Source organism: Pangasianodon hypophthalmus, chromosome 28, assembly GCF_027358585.1.
Source record: "Pangasianodon hypophthalmus isolate fPanHyp1 chromosome 28, fPanHyp1.pri, whole genome shotgun sequence".
Lineage (NCBI taxonomy): Eukaryota > Metazoa > Chordata > Actinopteri > Siluriformes > Pangasiidae > Pangasianodon > Pangasianodon hypophthalmus.
Window position 1 is genome coordinate 17,192,876 of NC_069737.1, and position 26,344 is coordinate 17,219,219.

Genomic DNA, 26,344 nt, shown 5'->3' on the forward strand with positions numbered 1-26,344 from the left:
TAATCTTTTCTCTGTCAGCGATGTGATTACAGATTGCTGTTTGGCAACATTGGGATTTTGGGAATGTTTGTGGTTTGGCTGAAATGCGAGTGCACACACACACACACACACAAAATCCTAATTGTGTGTATGTGAGCTTCAGACATGTAACTGAGCTGTGGTGAGTGTGTGTGTGTGTGTGTGTATCTAACCCTTGTTATAACAACTGTCATGTGTGACCTTATTTTCAGGTTTATTCCAAGTTGCAACTCACTTCCTAAACACTCATTCATAATCACTCACGTTACATAAGTCCACTGTGTGTGTGTGTGTTATGCAATGGACCACACTTCCTGCATGGAATGCACACCATTCATATGGTTCAGACTGGAACGGATGTGAGAACAGGCATGTAACTGTCATACACTTGAGCATAGTGTATGTATGTGTTTGTACAGTATTTGTGAATTCTGGGTTTGCACAAGCATTTACGTACACTCCGCTGTGTGTGTGTGTGTGTGTGTGTGTGTGTGTGTGTGCATGGTGAGTGTCATGCCGGGTGTATTCCGGTACAATCAGGAATTAATTTCAGGGTGTGGTGAGGAGGTATACTAAATAAATATTATTAGTAACATAATAAATGGTATTAATGATATAGTAAGTAAATACTATAAATAATATACTTTATAAATACTGTCAATATACTAAATATAATATAATATAAATAAATAAAACTAATAAATAAAGTCAGGGTGTGATCTGTATAGTTAAACTGATTAGTGTGATGTGCTTGTGTATTTTAGGTGGATGTCAAACAGCAGCAGTAATCGTAATGGCATGAATTTTTTTATTTTATCATTAAATGTGCAATCTACTGTTAATCAATCTCACCACATTCCCAGATGAATAAAGTACGTCTATCTATCTATCTATCTATCTACATTAATAACATTACCATAAAATACCTTTATGACAGATCCACTGAAAATGATTTAAATAAGATGCTAATACAGGAAGTTATATTTTATCTTATAAAACCAGATCTCTGCTCTTTTTCTCCTCCCGCAGTAAAACTCCATGACCTGTCACCTCCCCGTTCACCTGTCACCTCCATGTCCCCAAACCCGTCACCTCCATGTCCCCAACACCCGTCACCTCCATGTCCCCAACACCCGTCACCTCCATGTCCCCAAACTCCGTCACCTCCATGTCCCCAACACCCGTCACCTCCATGTCCCCAAACCCCGTCACCTCCATGTCCCCAACACCCGTCACCTCCATGTCCCCAAACCCGTCACCTCCATGTCCCCAACACCCGTCACCTCCATGTCCCCAACACCCGTCACCTCCATGTCCCCAAACTCCGTCACCTCCATGTCCCCAACACCCGTCACCTCCATGTCCCCAAACCCGTCATCTCCATGTCCCCAAACCCCGTCACCTCCATGTCCCCAACACCCGTCACCTCCATGTCCCCAACACCCGTCACCTCCATGTCCCCAACACCCGTCACCTCCATGTCCCCAAACCCCGTCACCTCCATGTCCCCAAACCCGTCACCTCCATGTCCCCAACACCCGTCACCTCCATGTCCCCAACACCCGTCACCTCCATGTCCCCAAACCCCGTCACCTCCATGTCCCCAACACCCGTCACCTCCATGTCCCCAACACCCGTCACCTCCATGTCCCCAACACCCGTCACCTCCATGTCCCCAACACCCGTCACCTCCTTGTCCCCAACACCCGTCACCTCCATGTCCCCAACACCCGTCACCTCCATGTCCCCAACACCCGTCACCTCCATGTCCCCAACACCCGTCACCTCCATGTCCCCAAACCCCGTCACCTCCATGTCCCCAACACCCGTCACCTCCATGTCCCCAACACCCGTCACCTCCATGTCCCCAAACTCCGTCACCTCCATGTCCCCAACACCCGTCACCTCCATGTCCCCAACACCCGTCACCTCCATGTCCCCAAATCCCGTCACCTCCATGTCCCCAACACCCGTCACCTCCATGTCCCCAAACCCGTCATCTCCATGGCCCCAAACCCGTCACCTCCATGTCCCCAACACCCGTCACCTCCATGTCCCCAACACCCGTCACCTCCATGTCCCCAAACCCCGTCACCTCCATGTCCCCAACACCCGTCACCTCCATGTCCCCAACACCCATCATCTCCATGTCCCCAAACCCCGTCACCTCCATGTCCCCAAACTCCGTCACCTCCATGTCCCCAAACCCGTCATCTCCATGTCCCCAAACCCCGTCACCTCCATGTCCCCAAACCCGTCACCTCCATGTCCCCATCACCTGTCACCTCCATGTCCCCAACACCCGTCATCTCCATGTCCCCAACACCCGTCATCTCCATGTCCCCAAACCCGTCACCTCCATGTCCCCAAACTCTGTCACCTCCATGTCCCCAACACCCGTCATCTCCATGTCCCCAAACCCGTCACCTCCATGTCCCCAAACCCGTCACCTCCATGTCCCCAAACTCTGTCACCTCCATGTCCCCAACACCCGTCACCTCCATGTCCCCAAACCCGTCACCTCCATGTCCCCAAACCCGTCACCTCCATGTCCCCAAACTCTGTCACCTCCATGTCCCCAACACCCGTCATCTCCATGTCCCCAAACCCGTCACCTCCATGTCCCCAAACCCCGTCACCTCCATGTCCCCAAACTCTGTCACCTCCATGTCCCCAAATCCCGTCATCTCCATGTCCCCAAACCCCGTCACCTCCATGTCCCCAAACTCCGTCATCTCCATGTCCCCAACACCCGTCACCTCCATGTCCCCAACACCCGTCACCTCCATGTCCCCAAACCCGTCACCTCCATGTCCCCAAACCCCGTCACCTCCATGTCCCCAAACTCTGTCACCTCCATGTCCCCAAATCCCGTCATCTCCATGTCCCCAAACTCTGTCACCTCCATGTCCCCAAACCCCGTCATCTCCATGTCCCCTAACCCCGTCACCTCCATGTCCCCAACACCCATCACCTCCGTGTCCCCAACACCCGTCACCTCCATGTCCCCAACACCCGTCATCTCCATGTCCCCAAACTCTGTCACCTCCATGTCCCCAAACTCCAACCACTAAACCCTAACCTCTAAACTCCAACCTTCAGCTTGTCTTCAGCTTGTCTTTTCCTTCCTGCACACACACAGACACGTTCAGATTTGCATATGGCTGAGTTGTAAGTGATGATTTCATTGCTGTCATCACAAAAGAGTTTGTGTCATAACAAACTTTCCCCACCACGGAATTGCGCAATACAAAATGACTCACACACAGGGCTTTAAATCTGCGTGCCAGCCTCACACACTCTCACACACTCTCACCTTCTCTCACACAGAACGCAGAGGACAAGCCTACAATTGAGATTTAGCGTGAGTGTTAGAAGTAGCATTAGCAGTAACATCTTTGAGTTTTTAAACATGAACTTCAGGACAGTTTCTATCTTTGTGCTCCTGGCCTTCATCACCCTGACAGCAGGTAATTCTAACACACACACACACACACACACACTCACTGTAACTCACAATGCTTTAATATCCCTATCACTGGAGTTAATGCACACTGTGGTGGTTTGAGATGCAGCCTGAAATTGCTCACACTGTGATGGTGTTTATGATGTTACTGATGTGTGTGTGTATGTGTGTGTGTGTTACAGGAGTGAGTGTTGAGCCACGGTGTCGCTGCAGCGGGGTTGAGAGTCGCCGTGTTGGGAAAATGATTGAGCGTGTTGAACTTTTCCCCCCAAACCCACACTGCACACACACTGAGATCATGTGAGTCTCCTCACCTACATACTAATAATGGCATTAATGACTGAGTATAAACATTAATTTCTGTGTGTGTGTGTGTGTGTGTGTATCAGAGCCACACTGAAGGGCAGTGGTCAGCAGATCTGTCTAGACACTAAAGCGCCATGGGTAATGAAGGTGATTGAGAAGATCATGGCAAAGTAAGTCCATCTCCCTTCCCTCCCACACACACGCTTTTATTTACAGCAGTATTTCAGTTGGTATTTGAGGCATTGTGTTAATTTGGTGTTTTGTGTTTTGCAGCCATTCGCCCTGAACCCTAAAAGTCTAACCTGCACTTTGTAGAGTGTGTGTATTTGTGTGTGCATATGTTTAAGTGTCTTAATTAATCTGTGCTATTTATTTCTATATTTATGTCATTATTTATTGTTGTTGATTTTTCTAATAAAAATTATTATTCATAAATACACTCTGAGTCTGATGGCTCTGTTGTGCCACCTAGAGGGAGGAATGTGATGTGAGTCCAAGTATCTTAAATGTTCGTAATAAAATGGCAGATAATTCTAAAGTCCAACATGGAATGTTCTGCCATTCAACAATGCAATGATCCCACAGTGCAGAAAATAATTAAAAATTATTTAAAATTATAGAATAATGGTCCAGGCTATAAGCTGTTTCTCATTATTATAATGACACTCTGAACAGTTGTAACACCACTTTCTCCAGGTCCACAGTGCTGCATGGTGAAATCATGAAAATTTCTGGATCACTGTCATCTCATCAGGTAGCAGGAGTAATGTGTAGCGTGAAAGAGGGGGGTGGGACGGGGCGGGTAAAACAGAGTATTAGGTATATTTATTGTCCCATAATGGTTAAGGACAATGTACTTTGCGTGCAGAGAGCAAGCAGGGACTCCGGCAAGACTAGCTATTACAGCATAACTAAAAGGGAGAGCCAGAAGCTAACACAGACATGAGGGAGTCCTGGGACATAAAGCAGCAGCCTCTCCACCATCAACACACCTGAGTGAACGTGTGAGAGTGGGGGGGCGACAGCATCCAAACATCCCAGTTCACCACAACACTCTATGCCTGTGAAACCTCCAGACCTGCTCCTTTACTTAAGAAAACTATTCACAAAAGGCTTGACTAAACAAATATGTTTTCAGCCTCGACTTAAACACTGAGACTGTGTGTGAGCCCCAAAAATTAAATTATTAATTTTAAAAATATTAATTAAAAATATTCATTATAATTGATCATATTTATAATAAAATGTATATCTTATTTATGTTCCTGTTTATATTCAGATTATTGACTGCGTTAACTCTCCGTGTTAAGTGCGTAGAAGTACAACCCCTGGCAATAATTATGGAATCACCACACTTAGAGGATGTTCACCCAGCTTTTTTACTTTATAGCAAACAAACAAATCACAGATATGACACAAAAAAGGTTTTGTTCAATAGCTTAACATTCTGGTTTGTGAAATATACATAAAATAAATTCAAGGACATTTTTTTTATTAATGGCATGTCTTTTTCCTAATCAAGTAGAGGAAAAAATTATGGAATCACTCAATGTTGAGGAAAAAATTATGGAATCAATTTTTAATTTCCATTTCTAAAACAAATACTGGGACAAGTCTAAAAATGCTAATAAGTCAGCAGTTAAAAGGGAGTGCTTACACACTTTACTGGGCTGTTGGACTGTTGGCTAATTGAAAGGAAACATGGCTCCAATGAGAGAGTTGTCAGTTGAAACAATGGAAAGGATTATAAAACTCCTTCAACAAGGAATTTCAACATGGAGTGTGGCCAAAGAAGTTGGTTGCTCCCAGTCAGCTGTGTCTAAAATTTGTTGCAAGTATAAACTTAATGGGAAGGTTATGAAAGGTAGATATACAGGCAGACTAAGGAAAATGTCAAAGCATCAGGATAGAAAACTCAAAGCACTATGCCTTGAAAATAGAAAATGCACAACAAAACAAATGAAAAACAAACGGGCGGAAACAGGAGTCAATGTTTGTGACAGAACACTAAGAAACCGGCTGAATGAAATGAGATTTATATACAGAAAAGCCAAACGAAAACCAGCACTAACACCAAAACAGAAGAAAACAAGGTTACAGTGGGCTAAGGAGAAGCAATCATGGAGTGTGGATGATTGGATGAAAGTGAAATTCAGTGATGAATCATGAATCTGCATTGGCCAAGGAGATGATGCTGGAACTTTTGTCTGGTGCCATTCTAACGAAACATATGAAGATGACTGTCTGAACCAATCAAATTTCCCAACTCCTTTATGATATGGGGTTGCATGTCAGGTAAAGGACCAGGGGAGATGGCAGTCATTACCTCAGCAGTCAATGCACAGTTGTACAGTGACATTTTGGACATTTTCTCATTCCATCCATAGAAAATAGGTTTGGTGATGATGAAATAATTTTTCAGGATGACGATGCATCTTGCCACAGAGCAAACAGTTTTAAAGCTTTTTTTCAGGAAAGGCATATCAACTCAATGGCATGGCCAGCAAACAGTCTGGATCTCAATCCAATTGAAAATTTATGGTGGAAAGTAAAAAAACTGGTCCATGTTAAGGCTCCACCCTGCAAAGCTGATCTGTCAACTGCTATTCGAGAAAGTTGGAACCAGATTGATGGGGAATATTGTTTTTCATTAGTGAGGTCTATGCCTCAAAGAATAAAAGCCAGAGGAGCAACAAAGTATTAATTGTGGGGTTTTTTTTTTGTTGATGATTCCATAATTTTTTCCTCAACATTGAGTGATTCCATAATTTTTTCCTCTACTTGATTAGGAAAAAGACATGCCATTAATAAAAAAAATGTCCTTGAATTTATTTTATGTATATTTCACAAACCAGAATGTTAAGCTATTGAACAAAACCTTTTTTGTGTCATATCTGTGATTTGTTTGTTTGCTATAAAGTAAAAAAGCTGGGTGAACATCCTCTAAGTGTGGTGATTCCATAATTATTGCCAGGGGTTGTATGTGTTAAATATGTGTTTGAAAAATGGTTTAAAGTTATTAAAGAACCGCTATGAATGAAGAGCCAATCGGATGATAGACAGTGTGATTGACAGGCTGATTGTCCAATCAGCGCAGTCCTGCTCGTTCAGCCGCACGCGCCTTTACCGAAAGTGAATAGAGCTGCGCGCGCACTGACTCAACTTCACTGGAACGCGCGTGAGTCTGCTGTTTGTTGCAGTTTGTTTTAAACTTTGTTGCTTAAATCAATTTTAAAACAGCAAACAGTCGTTTGTGGTGCTTATGTGGATTGTGTGGGTGTAAATATGTGTGTGTCTGTGTGTGTGTGTGTATGCATCTGAGAATGCATGTGTGTGAATGTGTGTGTGAATGTGTATGCATCTGAGAATGCATGTGTGTGTGTGTGTGTGTGTGTGTGTGTGTGTGTATGCATCTGAGAATGCATGTGTGTGTGTGTGTGTGTGTGTGTGTGGATGTGTATGCATCTGAGAATGCATGTGTGTGTGTGTGTGTGTGGATGTGTATGCATCTGAGAATGCATGTGTGTGTGTGTGTGTGTGTGTGTGTGTGTGGATGTGTATGCATCTGAGAATGCATGTGTGTGTGTGTGTGTGTGTGTGTGGATGTGTATGCATCTGAGAATGCATGTGTGTGTGTGTGTGTGTGTGTGTGTGTGTGTGTGTGTGGATGTGTATGCATCTGAGAATGCATGTGTGTGTGTGTGAAGAGGAAATGATTGTAACAATGCAACAGAGACTTCCTGTTAGTGTTCAGTCAAATGGACGTCTCTTGTCCTGCTCCTGGAAAGAAGAGCGCAAGACCTGATGACCCCTCTTTACACCCTCTGACCCCTCTGACACCTCCTCCCCTCCCTAAAGACTCCTCCCACTCACCTGCTCCCACTGCCACACCCCCCCATGGACAGGTGCGCCGGGCACGGGGCTTTGCAGCAGTGGCGAAGCGGGTGATTCAGGAAGAGAGGAAGAGGAAAGAGGAGGAGCAGGAAAGGGTGGAACAGGAAGGTGAGATTATTACAGACACACACGCGAGCACACGCGCACATACACGCAATAACGTATATTCGTACAGCTATTTGCGACTTAAACACACCAGAAATTCGTAATAATGTGTGTGTGTGTGTGTGTGTGTTTTAGAGGATGCAGCTGAAGAAGAACTGAGCTTTGAGGAGCTTCTAGAGAAAGCTAAAGCAGGAGATCCTAAAGCCCAAAGCAGTGTGAGTACTGTGTGTGTGTGTGTGTGTGTGTGTGTGTGTGTGTGTGTGTGTGTATGCAGGAGTTATATTGAGACACACAGCTCGTCTTCCACAGAGCCGAATATAGATGCACACTGACAGGAGGATTGGTTATTTACATCCCCAGCCCCACCCCCTCGCCCCAGCACACACACAGCATGTGTTTCAGCATACAGATATAACTCTCACACACACATTGTTATGGTATAGCACTCTGTATGTTAGTTCTGGGACGTAACTATTGTATGTTGTATGTGTGTTGTGTGTGTGTGTTGTGTGGATATTGTATGACACTTGTTGCTGTGTGTGTGTGTGTGTGTGTGTAGATGTTGTATGAGATTAGGAAATTTTAATTTGATCCCCTGGACTTTTTACTGCCAGCCAAACTGAGCAGGGCATTCTGGGTAATGAAGTGTTTATTGTTTACATTAAAGTTTATGTTTATGTTTAAATTTACATTTGTATGTTTACATTTATGTTTATGTTTATGTTTACTTTAAAGTTAACATTTGTGTTTAGTCACTGTAAAGAGTACACAGGGCTGAAGGTGCAGTTACACAGAACACTGAGAGAATCTGTAATGATTCATACCCTGAAAGATGAGAGGCTAAAGTCAGTAATAAACCAGGAGCAGTGATGTGAGTAAATAATCAATAAATATACAAAAGTCCTGTAAATAATGAACAACGGGTCCAAATGAGAGAAAAGCAGAGAACTGTTCTTCAACTTCCTGTATGAAGGAGTTATGAGTTCTGATTGGTGCAGAGCAATACACTGCGTGTTAATAATCAGAACTGAATGAGCACAAAGAGAGTCAGAGAGAGTCATTTTTGCAAAAATGTATTGCATATTTTGTGTGTTTGTGTGTGTGCGTGTGTGTAGTTGGGTAAGTACTATCTGAATTTAGGAGCAGACTCTGAGGCTGATGTAAATAACAAAATCGCTGTTGATTGGCTGGTGAGAGCAGCAAAACAGGGACGAAGAGATGCAGCAAAACTACTACAACAATGCTGGATCCAAAAAAAAGGTACACACACACACACATCCCTTTTTATTACTATCTTTGACTAACCACTAACTCTAGGCCCTTCTTTTCATTCCTCCAACTTGCTTCTGGTTTGACCTTTGACTTTTCATCTCTGACCCCTGATCCCACAGGTATCACTCCACAGAATGAAGCTGAAGTGCGTTCTCTGTCAAAGGAGAGTAAGTTTGAGCAGGCGGTTCGGCGAGCAGCAATGATGATGTATTGGAAGTTGAACCCAGACAGGAAGGAGAAGATGGACAAGAGAGAAATATTGCAGAACGTCAGGCAGGTCAACAGTGAAGCAGGTAAATTTCACAGGAATAATTTATGATTGTTGTCATAACGAGAAATAAGCAGAAGATTGCATAAAAATCTTTTACCCATTCTTCACTAACAGACTGAGGTGTGAGAGGTATGGGGAAAGTGAGATGTGTGAAGTGAGGACGTGAGAGAGGAGTGTGATGTGAGTCAGGAGTATGAAGAAAGTGAGGCATGTGATGTGAAGATGTGTGTGAGGAGTGTGATGTGTGTGAGGAATGTGATGTGTGTGAAGAGTGTGATGTGTGTGAGGAGTGTGATGTGTGTGAAGAGTGTGAAGTGTGTGAGGAGTGTGATGTGTGTGAGGAGTGTGAAGTGTGTGAGGAGTGTGATGTGTGTGAGGAGTGTGAAGTGTGTGAAGAGTGTGAGGAGTGTGATGTGTGTGAAGAGTGTGATGTGTGTGATGTGTGTGAGGATTGTGAAGTGTGTGAGGAGTGTGATGTGTGTGATGTGTGTGAAGAGTGTGAAGTGTGTGAGGAGTGTGAAGTGTGTGATGTGAGAAGTGAGGTGTGCTCATCGCTATGCCCCTCTCAGCCCCGCCCCCTCTCAGCCAAGCCAAACGAATTCTCTCATTTACTAATTACTTAAATGTTTTTGCCAAAAAAGTAAAAAAAAAAATGCCCAAAAGTTAAAAAACAGAAGAAGAAGAAGAAGAAGAAGAAGAAGAGCTCACATTGCTAAGTCTCATTTGCTCTGGAGTTCTCTTCATTACTAAGCCTTGTCCATAATTACAAAACCATTCAGCTAAAATCGTGACATGCAGCAGAGGGAGAACTGTGAACAATGAAAAACTGGTGTGAATTTGTGTTTATTTTCTTTCTCCATCTTGGTATAAAGTGAGTCTCACAGTGTACATACACTTAGCTATGCAGCTCCAGGTTACACAATCATAACATCTCTGTAGATTCTGATTTAAATATACAGAAAGTATAGAAAGTGAAGTTTTATGATTTCAGTGTACACTATATGGCCAAAAGTATGTGGACACCTGATCATCACACCTGTGAGAGCTTGTTGGATGTCCCATTCCAAAACCATGGGCATTGAGTTGCCTCCCTTTTGTGGCTTTCCTTCCTTCTGGGAAGGCTTTCTACAAGAATTTGGAGTGTGTCTGTGGGACTTTGTGCCCGTTCAGTCAAAAGAGCATTAGTAAGTTCAGGCACTGATGTTGAAGTCCTGGCTCGCAATTGATGTTCCAATTCATCCCAAAGGTGTCCAGTGGGGTAGAGGTCAGGGCTCTGTGCAGGTCACTGGAGTTCCTCCACACCAAACTCATCAGACCATGTCTCTATGGACCTCGCTATATGCACAGGGGCATTGTAATGCTGGAACAAGAAAGGTTCTTCCCCAAACTGTTACCACACAGTTGGAAGCATTTGTATGCTGTAGCATAAACAGTAACATCAACATTATCATTATCCTTCAATGGAACTAATGGGCCCAATCCCTGAAAAACTGCCCCAGACCATTATCCATCCTCCACTAACCTTTACTATTGGCATTATGCATTCCAGTAGGTAGCGTTCTCCTGGCATCTGTCAAACCGAGATTTATCCATCAGTCTGCCAGATAGTAAAGCGTGATTCCTCACTCCAGATAACATGTTTCCACTGCTCCAGAGTCCAGTGGCAGCTAAATGAATTAAATAATTAGGAGAAGTGCCTTTATAGGGCAGGGTGGCTTAGTGGTTAGCACTGTTGCCTCGCACCTCTGGGGTTGGGGGTTCAAATTCCGCCTCTACCCTGCGTGTGGAGTTTGTATGTTCTCCCTGTGCTTGGGGGTTTCCTCCAGGTACTCCAGTTTCCTCCCCCAGTCCAAAGACAAGCGTTGTAGGCTGAATGGGATTTCCAAATTGTCTGTAGTGTGTGTGTGTGTGATTGTGCCCTGTGATGGGTTGGCATCCAGGGTATCCCCTGTCTTGTGCCCCGTGTCCCCTGGGATAGGCTTCCTGCGATCCTGTGTAGGATAAGCGGTGCAGAAAATGGATGGATGGTTGGATGGAGTGTCCATATATTTTTGTCCAGTAGTGTATTTTTATGCAGTTTATGCTTCACTCGCATAGATTAGTGGAAAAAAAGACATTAAAGCTTAAAATAAAGGCAAAACTTTGGCTTTGGCTGGTGTACAGTGATTGCTTTTTAAAATAAAATGCTTTTTTAAAATGTAAAAAAAGTGCATTAGCTAGCTACATTAGTTGTCTTGGATGGAGTAGGGTTGCAGTGGAGAAAAGTGGGTTGTGTTTCACTTTAGAAAAGCATTTCTGTGTATATATATATATATATAAGTAAAGTACTTTTTCTTTCTGTATTTTGTGTTCTCCTCATTCACTTATGAACATCAGGGCGGATCCCTGAATTTCTCTGCTTAACAGCAACATTTGAGCAAAAGTTCCTGTAATATAGTGTTTGGTCAGTGTGTGTAAGGTGTGTGTGGTGGGAAATATAATTTCAGTTTTGTCTATGGTTATTGTTGTCTAACAGGTGGTGTCTGTAGTGGAGCTTCAGATGTCCAGGCACAGAGAAAAATTTTGGAGACAATGGTGGCCAATGAGCGTAAGTGTGTTTGTATATTGGGTGTGTGTTTTGTTGATTACAAAAGTTTTAACAGAACTTTAAAACTCTCACTCATAAACAGCTATTTTAAACACTGTTTGTACAATATATTTGTGAGTGTGTGTGTGTTGTGCAGCACACAGTCAGTATGTGGATGTGGAGGGGTTTGTGGAGATGACGAAAAAATACACAGAGAACATCACCCAGACACCGCAGAATAAAGAGTCGAAGCAAGACACCGCGAAAGGAGGAGTGTGGGACTGGAATGATTTAACAACAACGGACAAGGCAGGAACGCGCACACACACAGTCTGAAGTCTAGAATCTGTGGCAGCTTGTGATATAACAAATCTGTATAACATAATGTGGTGTAATGATGTGGTGTAATTATGTGTGTGTATGTGTGTGTTTGTGTGTGTGAGACACTGCAGAAGGGGGTGTGTCCTGTATCTCATAAGAAAAGTGTATGGCCCGGCAGTCAGATGATGCTGGAAACGAAACGCAGCATGAAGAGAGCCTTGGACATGAAATCCTATTTCCTGGTAAAACAGATATCTTTTCTTATGAACCATACCCACTTCCCTGGAAAACACATATTACTTCCTGGTAATGTTAAAAAATTCATCTTTCTCAAAATATTACTTTTTTATTATCAAGAAGAAACTATTAAAACATCCTGCAAAACAACTCTAAATCCTGCCTCTTTCCACATATCCAGAAAAATTGTGTGTGTGTGTGTGTGTGTGTGTGTGTGTGCATAGGGTCTACAATATCCTCTCCACCTGATCCTGGATATAAAGGAGCATCTGGTGGACTGGGCATCTCGAGCAGGTGTTCAGTGGCTGAGCACAATCATACCGACTCAACACGTTAATGCACTCGTCTTCTTCTTCATCATTTCTAACCTAAGTGTTGATCTGTTTTTCTTCTTCATCCCTCTCCTTACATTCTACCTGGCTTTCATCTCCATGGCAATTTGCACTCTGCGAGTGTTTCGTAGCAGTAAATGCTGGAAGAACTTTAGTGCATTAGCAGCTCTCCTGAGGCGTTTTGAACCTGAGCTGGACGTTGAGTCTCACTTTGGCTGGAGTCAGCTGGAGCAGCACCTTTACTTCCTGGTTTCTGTGTGTTTTGTGATCTTCAGTTTCCCACTGGCTGATAAACGCTGGATCCCATGCTCAGAGCTCTGCACAGTGGCCATGATCTTCACAGCTCTAAGTTACGCCTCTCTGACCCCAGCAGCAGCGTCGTACACACGCAGAGCATTCATAATTGAGGTGGCATCCTCTCTCTGTGCCCTAACAACTCGCCTTCCTGAGGAATTTAAGACGCTGCGGCTTTTAGGCCAAACATTTGCAACAATGCCAATCGGAGAGTTGGTGGTGCTTACAATTAGCCTGCCATGCTTGCTTTATCTCTACCTTTTCTACCTGTTCTTTAGGTGAGACACTTCCTCTTCTTTCTGTTATTGCATTGTATCAATATACAATTATACATATCAATCAATATCTTATAATGTATATAATGTCTCATGTCTATGTGCAATTAATAGAAATTATTCACAAAGATATTAATACCTGAGTGTGTGTTCCTCTTCAGCATGGCCCGGATGCATGGATTCAGAGGGACGTACTGCTTCCTGGTTCCATACCTAGTGTGTTTTATGTGGTTGGAGTTTGCAGTGGTTCTCCTGCAGAACTCAACTCTGATTGGTCTGATTCGCACTTGTGTTGCATACTTCCTCTTTCTGTTTGCTCTGCCTGTACTGGCACTGGGACTGGCAGCCATGTTAATGATCCAGATGGTAAAATGGTTTTTGGAACTGGAGCTAACAAAGATGTTGGTGACATTGGCGGTGTGTGTGGTTCCTGTCACACTCCGTCTGTGGACTCGCTTCAGTCTATCGATTCTGAACGTGCTGCGCTCCATCACACACCGCGGCCCTGTCAAACTCATCCTGTTGTGTTTGTGCTGTGTGTTTTTGGTGTGTATGGGTTATGTGTACAGTGCAGAGGGGCTGAAGGTGTATAACTCCACGCTGACATGGGAGCAGTACAGCACAGTGTGTGGCCCCTCAGCATGGAAACAGCATGGCATCACACGCACTCAGATCCTCTGCAGTCACCTGGAGGGACACAGAGTCACATGGAGTGGAAGGTTTCAGGGGGTCCGAGTGGCCGAGACAGAGAACGGAGCTCAGTCACTCATCAACTTGCTGCCTGTGTTCATGGGTGATTGGCTGCGGTGCCTCTATGGCAATGAATATCCATCTTGTGAGGGGCGGAATGTTAGCAATTCACTGCAGGAACAAACAGGTGTAAATGCATCAGTTCTCTTCCAGCAGCGAGAGGAAGAGGAACTTTGCCGCTTCAAACCTGTAGCAAAACACCGCTGCCATGTTAAACGCTTTGATAAGTACCGTTTTGAGGTAACAGTGCGCCATCCAGTGGGTGGAGCTGAGATTGAAGACACTGACAGTGACATTATCCTCCTCGCCAGCCATGAGTTTAAGCAGGTATTGCTGAACCTAGATGAGGGCAGCATGGTGGAGTTCAGCACCAAGTTGGAGGGGAAACTGGGATCCAAACTACCGAGACTGGAGCTGAAAGCAATTCACTGTCTGAACTGCAGGTCGTCGCTGCTGCCTGAAGGACGGCAAGTCAAAATCGAACGTAACTGGAGGAAGAGCGTGCAGGCTGCCATCAAGTTCGCCTTTGACTTCTTCTTCTCCCCCTTGCTCTCAGCCAGGTTCAAGGTGTGAGGTAGAGGACTGTAGTAGCGAGTGAATATTAGGGAAGAAATTCATGGAATGTTCCAGTACTGAAAAGCAGGAAAAGGAGTATTGTTTATTGCACTTTTCAGTGCCGATGCTTGTTGTGAAAACATAAAGCTCATATCAGCACCAAACTAAGGTGAGAAAATGTGTGTGTAAAGTTTCTAATCTTTTAGAGTTACTTTACATGTACAATATGGTGTCGTAAAAGGTTCTGTTTTAGGCCAGCTTTATATCCAGTACCCTTTGACAGTATTCACAAACATGTTGGTCTTTAATTCAGTGCTGATGATATTTATCAGTTCAGCCAGATTCAACACCAAAATCAAAGACTTAAAAGCTTGGATTAACTGAAAATCTTTCTCCTAAATTATCTTAAAAACAGAAACTGATGTTCTGCAGTGAGGTTGTTGATTTTGCTATGAAACCAAAAGGTACAGTTAAGGAAAATAATGTAACTGGTTTATTACTAGATTTTAAAGTAAATTCTCTGAAACTGCTTCTTATTTTAGATTTTAAAAATGTAAAGTTTTAAAATATCAATTTAAAATTGTCTGAAAAATACACATCTTTTTGTGTGTATGACTTTGCATGAGTTCAGATTGTGTATGTTTATTAAAATTCCTCTGAAATAAATATTAGGGGCTTATGTGCGTTATCTGGGCTACAACTTATAAAAACATAGCACCACTGATGTAGAACAATGATCATGACTTCATTATTGTTTATATTTATTTACATTCTATTTTAAATTTTTATTTCTTTAATAGTTCGTTAGAATATGCTTCTGTGTTATTTTATATACACATGAGAAACACAGGATAAACATGCATGTGTGTGACAGAGAGAGAGACATAGAGAGAGACAGAGAGAAAGAGAGAATAGAGATGCGTTTTATGCAGTTGGTTATTAACAGCTGTGAAGCTCAGTTAAGTGTTAATTACTGGTTAGTGTAGCATTAATGTTAGTGTAGAGTTAATGCTGATGAAGGCTTGGTGTCGTGCCAATGTTTGTGTAGTGTTAGTGTAATGTTAATGTAGGTGTGATGTCAGTAGTGGTGGTGTAGTGTTAGTGTTGTGTTAACGTTAATGTGGTCCTAGTGATGGTGGTGTGTTAATGTTAGTGTAGTGTTTATAGTAAACAAGGTTAATTAAATGATTAATCCTAGTTAAATGGGGTTTTGATCAGTCACCTGTTACAGGAAGTAGATTTGTGTGTGTGTATGTTTAGCTTGTGTGTTAATTACTGGTTAGTGTAGTGTTAGTGTGAAGTTAGTATTAGTGTCAGGTTAGTGTTGGTGTTAGTGATGATGTAGTACTAGTGTTTAATGTTACTGTGGGTGTTGGTGTAGTCTTTTATAGTTGTAGTGTTAGTGTAGCATTAGTGTAGTGTTGGTATTAGTGATGGTGCAGTGTTAGTGTAATGTTAGTTTCATTAAGGTTAGTGTTGGTGTAATGCTAGTATTGAGGTAGTGTAGTAAGGTTAGTGTAGTGTTAGTGTACTGTTAGAATGAATGTAGTTAGTGTGAGTTGTAGTTTTAGTGTTGCTGCAGGGTTGGTTTTGGTGTAGTGTTAGAGTAGTGTTAGTGTTTGTGTAGTGTTGGTGTTAGTGATGGTGTAGATTTAGTGCAATGTTAGTGTAATGTTAGTATTAATAAGGTTAGTATTGTGTTGGTGTAATGTAGTGAGATTAGTGTAGTTTTAATGTAGTATTACTACCCTAGTATTACTATTAGTTTGTGTTGGTTTAGTGTTGAGGTTAATGTAGTGCTAGTGTTGGTGGTATGTTAAAGTGATGTTAAGGTTAGTGTGGTCCTAATGGTGGTATAGTGTTAATGTTACTGTAGTGTTTTGTGGAAACCAGTGCTTGACCACGCCCCCGCTTCCAAATGTTTATAGTAAAGAAGGTTAATTAAATGATTAGTGTTAAATGAGGTTTTGACCAATCGCCTGTTACAGGAAGTAGATTTGTGTGTGTGTGTGTGTGTGTGTGTGTGTGTGTGTATATGGCTTGTGTATATAATAGTTTGTGTATGTATTTAGTTTGTGTATTTGTTTAGCTTGTGTGTGTGTTTAAAGTGTGTGTGCACCTGCTAATGTGTAAGATGATGAATGATGGGATTGATTTAGGAAGAACATGATAGGAAGACTTTTTAGACTACTACTGTAACCATGACAACCAGGTAACATCATTTGTGTGATGGCGAACACTGAGTCTGACCAGCAGCCCACACATCTGCAAGCCCCGCCCACTGTAAATGCCACATCAGCTCATAAGGTTCATCCTCCTTCCCCTCCCCTTTTCACAAGCAGTGTGTCCTCTCTTTCTCTCTGTGCCTCTGTGATTGGCTGACAGTCAGTAACACAGCAGAAGCACACTGTTCCTCATCTGTGCAGTGAAAGCAGTGTATGTGAGGTTTCACTGTGTGTAGTTGTGTCAGCTCCACCCAATGGTCTCCAGCTACACACACAGAGAGAACGCTGCATGTGTCACTGGTTCTCTGGGGTTACTCTGTCCTGGAAGATGTAAAGGTTGTTGGATGCAGCGATGGCAATGATGTTCTCGGCTGGGTGCCATGCCATGTGCAGGATCTTTTTGCGGAAGTCCAGGCTGTCCACTCCCACATCTCCACGGCGACGACGCCCCCCGGTATACACACGCCGCGTCCGCAACACTGCACGAGGTTTACTGCTTTCACGCCACGCCTCAAGTGTCACACCCCGTCCCGAGTCCCGGTCAAACATACGGAAAAAACTGTTATATGCTCCGGTCATGATCACACTGAGAAACAGACAGAAAAAGATACCAAACAAAATTCAATTTCAGATCAAATTCAGTAACAGATTCTGGTCTGTATTCAGAGATTTCAGTCCAAATTTTAAGTCAGTGTTTACTCTGGGAAAGCTACCTGTCTGTGCTGTTCCACACACACTCGAACTTGTCGAAGATGCAGTCATTCTCATAGAGTGAGCAGAGTTTACTGCGCAGGTACTCATGAACCTGAACACACACACATCAACACACTCATATTAACACACACAGACACAAATCAGTTCACTGCAGTGTGTGGAATTATAATGACAGATAATATAATATAATGAGTGCAATGCAGTGTCACTGCAATTTACTGAGGACACAGTGTCTACGCTGCTGTGTGTTCAGTGAGGACATTGTCTCTGCTGGTGTGTGTTTAGTGAGGATACTGTACCCATCACCTGATGTGTGTTTAGTGAGGACACCATCATCCGGTGAGGACGCCGTCTAACCTAGTGTGTGTGTGTTTAGTGAGCACACTGTCTCACCTGGTATGTCTCTACTGGTCCTTTCTCCATGTTTAGGTCCCACACCTTCACCGTGAGGTAGTCTCGTGTTAGCAAATAACGTCCACTGTGGCTGAACTTCACATCAGAGACGGAGGAAATGATCTCAGAGAAGAACGAGCGGTTCCCTGGATCTTCAGGCTCTTCAAAGACTGGACAGAGAAATATAGATTCAGTCCTAAAGTCAAACCCCAAACTGGAATAAGACCTGCAGAATAGGAGATCTCTACTCCTGTAGATATTTGTACAATTTAAAAATGTGATTTCTTATTCTGCCACATTAAACACAAAACATGTCTGTGTCAATAATCATTTTTCTTAATGCGTAGAACACAGAGAGTTTGAGTGAAAATATGAACACCCTTTTGTTCTGGCACCTCATGTTTTGACCTGTCAGCCTACCCATAATGCACTGCTACATTTTTATAATATTATAAGCTACTTCATGGCTGGAATGAAAAATGCTGTGAGTGTTGTTTATGCTCAGAGCTCCAGGCTGATTGGCTGTTTCAAGATTTCAGTGTCTGTTACTAAGCTGTGCTCTCTTATTTGAGGTTTTGTGTGTGTGAGTGTGTGTGTGTTCACTCTTAGCATGTGTATCACACAGGGCAGATGTCCTCATGTCACACAGGCGGATTGTTCCTTTACTGCTGCTGTAGATGAACAGGTGACAGTGCTGTGGGTGAAACTCGGATGCTGTGATCACCTCTGTCAGGTCCTCCATGTTCACTGGTTTAATGTCCACAATGTCTCATTAAAGAGTAAAGGATCAAACATCAGTTAGAATAGCATACTAATGCTTAGCTAATGTAGCTAATACAGCTGCACTTAAAGCTAGAACACTAATGTTAAACTAATTGAATTGCAGTTCTGTTTTTCTACACACACACATACACATGAGGATACTAAAGCTGCGATCAGTGATGTCCAGGTGCCACATGTTGATTCTGAGGTCATCAGCTGACAGGTACGTTTCTCCATCACTGTTTACTGATATGGAATTGATGTGGTAGGTGTGGCCATTCGCAAAGACCCGCCTAGGACGCACCTCCACCATCAAATCAGTTGGCTTCAGTACTGGGACCTGGACCAATCAGAAGACTGGATTAATAAACTCCAGGACCAGAGGAATTGATTATAGAATGTGTAGAAACAGGGTTAATGTTGATGATTAAGCAGAAGAGTAGCATTATAATGCCTAAGTAATGCAACATATACATGTTTACATTAGTGATGTCATAACCATGAGAACACCATTAACCCCAAACACACAACGCAGAGTGTAGGTTACTGTTAAAGGTGACTCACAGAAGCTCAGAAACATACTATGCAGGGTATTGTATTTTTACTGAGTCTATAATCATGTTTATATACTTAACAAATCATGTAATATTCTCTGATAAATATGAAAAGCCATAAACACACCTGTAGTGAAGTGACGGTGGAAATGTCCTTCATTCGTCCTTCTTCATCTTTCAGGTTGTATCCTTCTGGCCGTCTGTCCCTTTGACTCACCTTCCACAGCTTTATTGTCTTATCTGTTAGCCATTAAACAATGACATTTGGTGTTAGTTTTGTAGATATTTATTACACACATTAGATTTAACCCACATTAGATCCACTTCTCACTTATCATTATGATAATGTGAATAGACTTCATACATGAAACTAATCTCCAAAAGCTCAGCCTGATTGGAGAAGAGTGTAATTCTGTTCTGTTTGATTTGACAGTGTCTCTTGTTCACCATTGGTGGAAAGAAGGAAGTGGGCAGCATTCTGTTGAGGCAGCCAGCGAATCTTATTGATCTTCTCCTCAATCTCTAAGCTCTTCAGGTAATCAAAGTCTGGCTCGTGGCTCTGAAATGTGCTGTAGACGTTATATTCCCCCGCCTCTCCCAGCTCCTCTTTATCTCCTTTACTCTGTCAACAACAAAAACAACACCACAAAGCTGGCCCGTCAATTGTCTTCCAATGTCGAATTTTTATAGACTTTTATAGACTTTTAATAAAGTCTTTGTTGGCTTTCTATACTTTTGTGCTCTACTTCTTCTTAAGCAGTGATGTTTAATCCCAATAAAGAGGTCTGTCCCATGTCTCTGTCCTGAAGATGACAATCGCCACACATAGTGGCCACTAGTATCTCTCTAGTAGTCCATCAGTTTTAAGAATTAACAATATCATTGTCAGATATTAACAGCATTTAGGTGTCAGAGAGTATTTACAGACCACCAGGGCCATATTCTGAATTTCTACAGTAGTTTGTGTACTTAGTTTCAAGCCTGGTTGTTTTGGTTAAAAACAACAACAACAAAAAAACCCCATCAATTGTGTCTGTTTTAGACTCAGTAAGGGTCAATCAGAATATAAAGTAGGACCCACATTATGGTGGACACACCCTTTTTTTTATTACTGACATTTGGATTAAATATAGAAAACAGTCACACTACTTAAAATGATCTCAGATCTCATTTCATGTACAATGTGTCTTAGTGATAATAAATCCTCCTCACTTGTGCTGCTCAATCTCAGTGCAGGTTTTTTATACCATAAATACTGATCATAATATTCTTCTAGATAGATATAAAATGTTGTTGAGTTTAGGGAACGGTTCTTTCCTGCCTCAGTTCTTATTTTACAGATTGTTACCAGTTTGTAGATGTAAATGGTAATGTCTCTATGCATACTAAAGTTTGGTGTTACCCAAGGCTCTGTTCTAGGTCCGAGCCAACATTTATTTTTTCTTGATCTGCCATGACTGCTTCGATCAAAAGGTGCAGGATCTTTATTAGGATGTAGGATAATGAATATTACAGCAGGGGGCAGAGCTTTTTCCTACAAACCCCCCAGTTATAGCTCAGTCTTCCATTTAGTCTTTGGGATCTAAATCTATATCTGGATTTCTGTAAAGCAGTGCTGTGACAATGTCTACTGTAAAAAGTAGTTAATTTAAGTCTTGACACCTAAGCTTTGATCCCTGACCTCAGTCTCTCTCTGGAAGATGACCACTCGTCCCCCTTTGTCTCCAGTGGCCAGCAGATCCCCTGTGTGGTTAAACTCCACAGTGGAAATGACATCAGCTGCAGGAAAACAGATAAACACAGTGAACTTCAATAAATTTTTAATGCTTACTGTACAAAATAGTGCATCTTCTAAGTAAATAATATATTATTTAATAGCAGGTAACTGTTATGTTTTCTCTGAAATTGGAGTTATTTCATTTTTTAAAAATTAATAAAAAAAATACTAACCATATATTAAAACTACTTTATGTTAGAACATGGAGTTTTACAGAATGGGTAATGATTTACAACAAAACAGTCATAGTAATAATATAATATAATATAATATAATATAATATAATAACTCCAAGTGCAAATAAATAGTTTCATTTTAGTGTAAAATATTAAATAATTACTCTGTGTTTAATATTCATAAGAGCTGCTGAGTCAGCACTTAGTGTATGCTGATGTGTGTTTTGTGTGAGATTTGTGTGTAGCTTGTACCTGGACTGCAGTCCTCCCTGATGCTGGGTGGTGAGCTGTGTTTTGTGTGTGTGTGTGTGTGTGTGTTAGTTTTGTGGGAATGTGTGTTAAGTTTGTGAGTGTATAATGTGTATGTACATGAGAGTATGCCTTTGGTTTGTGCATGTATAATGCATGTGTCTTAGTTTTGTGTATGTATATTTTGTGTGTGTCTGTGAGTGTGTGTGTTAGGTTTGTGCATGTACAACGTGAATGTGTGTGAGTTTATGTACACACCCTCGGTGACGTAGTCTCGGAGGAAGCTATGGTTGATCTTGGGACTCTCGTCCTCACCCATGGGCAGCGGCGGTTTGTGTGTCTGAGCCCGTCCAGTGAAGAGCTGTCCAATCAGCAGTGTCGTGGCCCTTTGAGGCTCCACCCATTCTGCTGCGGCCTAATGGAGTGGCCTGGTGCACAGCATCCTGGGATATGAAAGGCCTTCTTCAGGCAGAAATGGCTCAGCAAAGCCTCAAGCAGCAAGAACTGATATGCTTCGCTCCTCGAGTGTGTGTGAGCATTCAGAGTCCAACTATCATACACACACACACACAAACACACACTCAACATACACACTACCAGCAAATCCAGCACTGTTAGGCAACAAGAATCCAAGAAACACAGTAGTGCACTCCAGTGAAGCGTCCGAGGGTGTGTTCCCGGTTTGCTGTAGTCGCTTTTCTCAGTGGGTGTGGTAATCCTTCACGAAGAGCCAGAGGAAAACCGGATGAACAGAAGGGAGCAGGATGAACAGAGGAGAGAAGGATGATAGGGGTCTAATCCTACCTTACAGCCTGTGTGTGAGAGAAAGTGAACAGAAATCGAAAAGAGATAGATGGAAAAAGTAGGGGGAGAGAGGGAGAAACAGGGAGAAAGAGAGAGAGAGAAGATGTGGCTGCCTGTCTTTCTGCTGAGCATCTGCACAGCATCACCATGCCACTGCAGCCTCCTACCTCAATAGCCAATGACAACCCAGCACTGTTCCATAGCTCCACCCACTGCAGGTGACAGAAGAAGTGAGCAGAGAAGGGAAGATGGAGGGCGGAAGGGAGAGAGATGTGAGGGAGGGTGGAAGCTCGAGGGAGGGAGGCAGGGCAAGAAGGATAAAGATAGCACACACAGAGTGGAGAATACAGTGAGAGCGGGAGTGAGAGAGCAGTTACATCAATGCACAGACATGAGGGAGGAAGTATTGTATGAGGAAGTGAATGATAGCATGAGAAAAAACAGAGTAAAGAAGAGAATGATAGAGGGATTAGGTGAAGCAATAGACAGAGGAAAGACTGGAAAAGTTGACAGATGGATAGCGGAATGTTTGTTATACTGTTAAAGCAGTGTAGCACTGTTTTAGCACTTAGTGTCTGTGGAGAGTGAGACGATGTGTGAAAGTGCTGTTTATATGTTTATATTTATTATCATTACAACAGCAACATAATAATGATGATGATAATAATAATAATAATACCTTATGTAATAATATTAATACTACCTTAAAAAATATAAAAATATACCTTCATGAGTGATCAGGAAAACAGCTGTGAAAATCATTCATTAGTTTGTGAATATATATATATATATATATATATATATATATATATATATATATATAAAATATATATATAAAATATTTTTTTTTGTTACGATCACCAGCTGGAGTGCCCACGAACTCCACTAGAGGGCACTCCACCCCGGACTCTTGCCCTTGTCTTCTGGACTCCATTTCCCATGTGTTCCTTGCCCCTTATGTGATCTTACCACGTGCTACCCTTGTTTGTGTGTCGTGTTCTGATTGGTTCCTTAGTTTCATGTGTCATGTTCTCAGATTGGTTTTGTCATGTGTTCTCCCGGTCCTGTATAAGAGTTGCTCACCCACGCGCCTAGTTTGCTGATTGTTTGTGTGTGTATAGCCATTACTAGTTTCCATGTTTCCATGTTTCCAGGTTTCCAAGTTTCCAAGTTTACCTGTGTTTTGACCCTTGGACTGTTCCTTGTTTTTGATTGTTTGCTGCCTGCCCTGACCATTGCCTGTGTTTTGGATTACTCTTTTGTCACTGCCTTGGATTGTACTGTTTGCTGGTGCTCGACCCTGCCTGTTTTGACCACGTTTGTTAATAAAGCCTTGCACTTGGTTCCCCAACTCCGTTGTTACGACTCCCTACGTTACAATTTTACTTTAAATTTCACTTTGACTTTTTTACCTTCCAATTTACCGAGGTAACATCTGCATGATAATGATTAAACAATACAGTTATGGAAGCTGTGATTCAACAAAATGAAAGCATTCAACCCATGAGAAAAATAGTATTAAATAATTTTCAACACAAAAATTCAAATTGTTGGGCTATATTATTGTATTGATTATATAATGTAACGATTTATCCGGCAACCAATTCTGATAATTTTCTAAATAAACTTATGCATTGTATTAATGTGTAAGTCATAGTGTAATAGGGTTAAAGATGACCTTGCTCTTGAGTGGTAAAACAGAAAATTAGCCAATTGTGGGGCATCGGTGAGGTCATGTACATGGAGATTCTGCTTTCCTCTGAGTGCTGGGAATTGGCGAATGACCAACATTAGGGAAAAATGGGGGGAAATATATAAAAAGAAGACTTTATTGGAAATATCTGCATTCCCTGATGATGATTTTTGTGGTTATATTCATCGCTCCTATTTGGATTGTTATAATTATTACACTATTTGCACTGTACAATTAGTCTAAAATATGACTACAATAGTCTGCTCTGAGATGAGCAACCATCTTAATAAATTAATTGCTTTTTAAATTTTCCTCTTTTGTTTTGTGTGTGCCCTGTTTGTTGTCTAACGCTTTCCATACTTCAAGTAAGTTTTACTTGCTTAGGTAAAGGAAAAACTCATGCCTAAGAAGGAATTTGGAGTATATGGTGAGCAGTTGCAATAATAGTTTCCTGTTCCTTAATTGGGCATTTTTTTTTAAACATTATCTGATCATTGTGAGTAGGGCGCAACCAAGGGCTGTTAAGGGCTGTCTTGGGCTATCAAGGGCTGTCTAGAGATGTCAAGGCTGTAAAATAGTCTACCTTTGTCTGTATTTTTCATTTTGTCCACTGTTTTTTGCCATTGTCTGCCATTGTTCTGCTTTTGGCTGCTGTTTGTCCATATTTGACTGTCATTTTTCCACTGTTTGTCCACATTGTCTGCAGTTTTTAAACCACTAGTCTGCTATTTCCCCCTTTTTCCACCTTGGTCTGCTGTTTTTCTGCCTTTGTCCACAGTTTGTCTGCCTTTGTCCTCTGGTTTTCTGCCTTTATCCGCCCATTTTTCCTCTAGTTGTTCACCTTTGTCCACCATTTATTTGCTTTTTGTCTGACTTTGTCTGCTGTTCTTCTGCCTTTGTTCTTTATTTTTCTGTCTTTTCCACCTGTCTGTGGTTTGTCTACAGTATTTTTGCCTTGTTCTGCCGTTTGTCTGCATTTTTTGTCCAACATTTTACTGCTTTTATATGCCATTTTTCTGCCTTTGTTTTACATTTGTGAGACATTTGTCTGCTAATTATGATGTGTGTAGAAATTTGATAGGGTGTGTAGATGTGTGTAGAGGTTTTCTAGGGTGTGTAGAGGTTTGTAGAGGTTTGATAGGGTGTGTAGAGGTTTGCTAGGGTTTGTAGAGATTTGATAGGGTTTGCAGAGGTTTGTTAGGGTTTGTAGAGGTTTGCTAGGGTGTGTAGAGGTTTGCTAGGGTGTGTAGAGGTTTGCTAGGGTTTGTAGAGGTTTGTAGAGGTTTGATAGGGTGTGTAGAGGTTTGCTAGGGTGTGTAGAGGTTTGTAGAGGTTTGCTAGGGTCTGTAGACGTTTGCTAGGGTTTGTAGAGGTTTGCTAGGGTTTGTAGAGGTTTGATAGGGAATGTAGAGGTTTTATAGGGTCTGTAGAGGTTTGTAGAGGTTTGATAGGGTCTGTAGAGATTTGTAGAAGTTTGTAGAGGTTTGCTAGGGTCTGTAGAGGTTTGATAGGGTTTGTACAGCTTTGCTAGGGTGTGTAGAGGTTTGATATGGAATGTAGAGGTTTGTAGAGGTTTGATAGAGTGTGTAGAGCTTTGCTAGGGTTTGTAGAGGTTTGATAGGGTGTGTAGAGGTTTGTAGAGGTTTGCTAGGGTTTGTAGAGGTTTGATAGGGTGTGTAGAGCTTTGCTAGTGTGTAGAGGTTTGTAGAGGTTTGATAGGGTTTGTAGAGGTTTGATAGAGTTTGTAGAGGTTTGATAGGGGTTGTAGATTTTTGTAGAGGTTTGCTAGGGTTTGTAGAGGTTTGCCAGGGTTTGTAGAGGTTTGATAGGGTGTGTAGAGGTTTGTAGAGGTTTGCCAGGGTGTGTAGACGGTTGCCAGGGTGTGTAGAGGTTTGTTAGAGTTTGTACAGGTTTGATAGGGTTTGTAGAGGTTTGTTAGGGTTTGAAGAGGTTTGTTAGGGTTTGTAGAGGTTTGCTAGGGTGTGTAGAGGGTTGCTAGGGTGTGTAGAGGTATGTAGAGATTTGATAGGGTTTGTAGAGGTTTGATAGGTTTTGTAGAGGTTTGCTAGGGTGTGTAGAGGTTTATTAGGGTGTGTAGAGGTTTGTAGAGGTTTGCTAGTGTTTGTAGAGATTTGATAGGGTCTGTAGAGGTTTTCTAGGGTGTGTAGAGGTTTTTTAGGGTGTGTAGAGGTTTGTAGAATTGTGATAGGGTTTGTACAGGTTTGCTAGGGTTTGTAGAGGTTTGATAGGGGTTGTAGATTTTTGTAGAGGTTTGCTAGGGTTTGTAGAGGTTTGCCAGGGTTTGTAGAGGTTTGATAGGGTGTGTAGAGGTTTG

General features: G+C 42.2%; 4 protein-coding genes across 8 annotated transcripts; 3 read left to right on the forward strand and 1 right to left on the reverse strand.

Moving 5' to 3' along the window:
* The first annotated feature begins 2,045 nt into the window (after positions 1-2,045).
* On the forward strand, positions 2,046-3,092 carry LOC117596333 (uncharacterized). The gene has a single exon (XM_034301057.2). The coding sequence runs from the start codon at positions 2,046-2,048 to the stop codon at positions 3,090-3,092; it is 1,047 nt and encodes a 348-aa protein (XP_034156948.2).
* Positions 3,093-3,310: 218 nt separating this feature from the next.
* cxcl8a (chemokine (C-X-C motif) ligand 8a) lies at positions 3,311-4,225 on the forward strand. Of its 2 annotated transcripts, XM_026912318.3 has the most exons (4): positions 3,311-3,488; positions 3,667-3,784; positions 3,874-3,960; positions 4,064-4,225. In XM_026912318.3, exons 1-4 carry the CDS (start codon positions 3,431-3,433, stop codon positions 4,074-4,076), a joined length of 276 nt encoding a protein of 91 aa, XP_026768119.1. In that variant the 5' UTR covers positions 3,311-3,430; the 3' UTR covers positions 4,077-4,225. The 2 variants fall into 2 exon arrangements, with proteins under 2 accessions (XP_026768119.1, XP_026768118.1); XM_026912317.3 differs by lacking the exon at positions 3,311-3,488 and having other exon boundaries at positions 3,497-3,784.
* Positions 4,226-6,900: 2,675 nt separating this feature from the next.
* Positions 6,901-15,328, forward strand: wfs1a (Wolfram syndrome 1a (wolframin)). 3 transcript variants are annotated; one of them, XM_053231075.1, is made up of 10 exons: positions 6,901-6,968; positions 7,538-7,792; positions 7,925-8,004; positions 8,905-9,049; positions 9,181-9,354; positions 11,848-11,919; positions 12,038-12,207; positions 12,351-12,461; positions 12,681-13,360; positions 13,519-15,328. In XM_053231075.1, exons 2-10 carry the CDS (start codon positions 7,549-7,551, stop codon positions 14,678-14,680), a joined length of 2,838 nt encoding a protein of 945 aa, XP_053087050.1. In that variant the 5' UTR covers positions 6,901-6,968; positions 7,538-7,548; the 3' UTR covers positions 14,681-15,328. The 3 variants fall into 3 exon arrangements, with proteins under 3 accessions (XP_053087050.1, XP_053087049.1, XP_034157030.1); XM_053231074.1 differs by lacking the exon at positions 6,901-6,968 and having other exon boundaries at positions 7,370-7,792; XM_034301139.2 differs by lacking the exon at positions 6,901-6,968 and having other exon boundaries at positions 7,378-7,792; positions 12,056-12,207.
* Positions 15,329-15,414: 86 nt separating this feature from the next.
* Positions 15,415-22,477, reverse strand: ppp2r2ca (protein phosphatase 2, regulatory subunit B, gamma a). 2 transcript variants are annotated; one of them, XM_026912314.3, is made up of 9 exons: positions 21,771-22,477; positions 20,992-21,089; positions 19,758-19,932; positions 19,438-19,550; positions 18,919-19,096; positions 18,598-18,762; positions 17,995-18,164; positions 17,601-17,692; positions 15,415-17,473 (listed from the first exon to the last, which is right to left on the reverse strand). In XM_026912314.3, the coding sequence occupies exons 1-9, from the start codon at positions 21,829-21,831 to the stop codon at positions 17,182-17,184; spliced, it is 1,344 nt and encodes a 447-aa protein (XP_026768115.1). In that variant the 5' UTR covers positions 21,832-22,477; the 3' UTR covers positions 15,415-17,181. The 2 variants fall into 2 exon arrangements, with proteins under 2 accessions (XP_026768115.1, XP_026768116.1); XM_026912315.3 differs by lacking the exons at positions 20,992-21,089; positions 21,771-22,477 and having other exon boundaries at positions 19,675-19,807.
* Between the last annotated feature and the right edge of the window lie 3,867 nt (positions 22,478-26,344).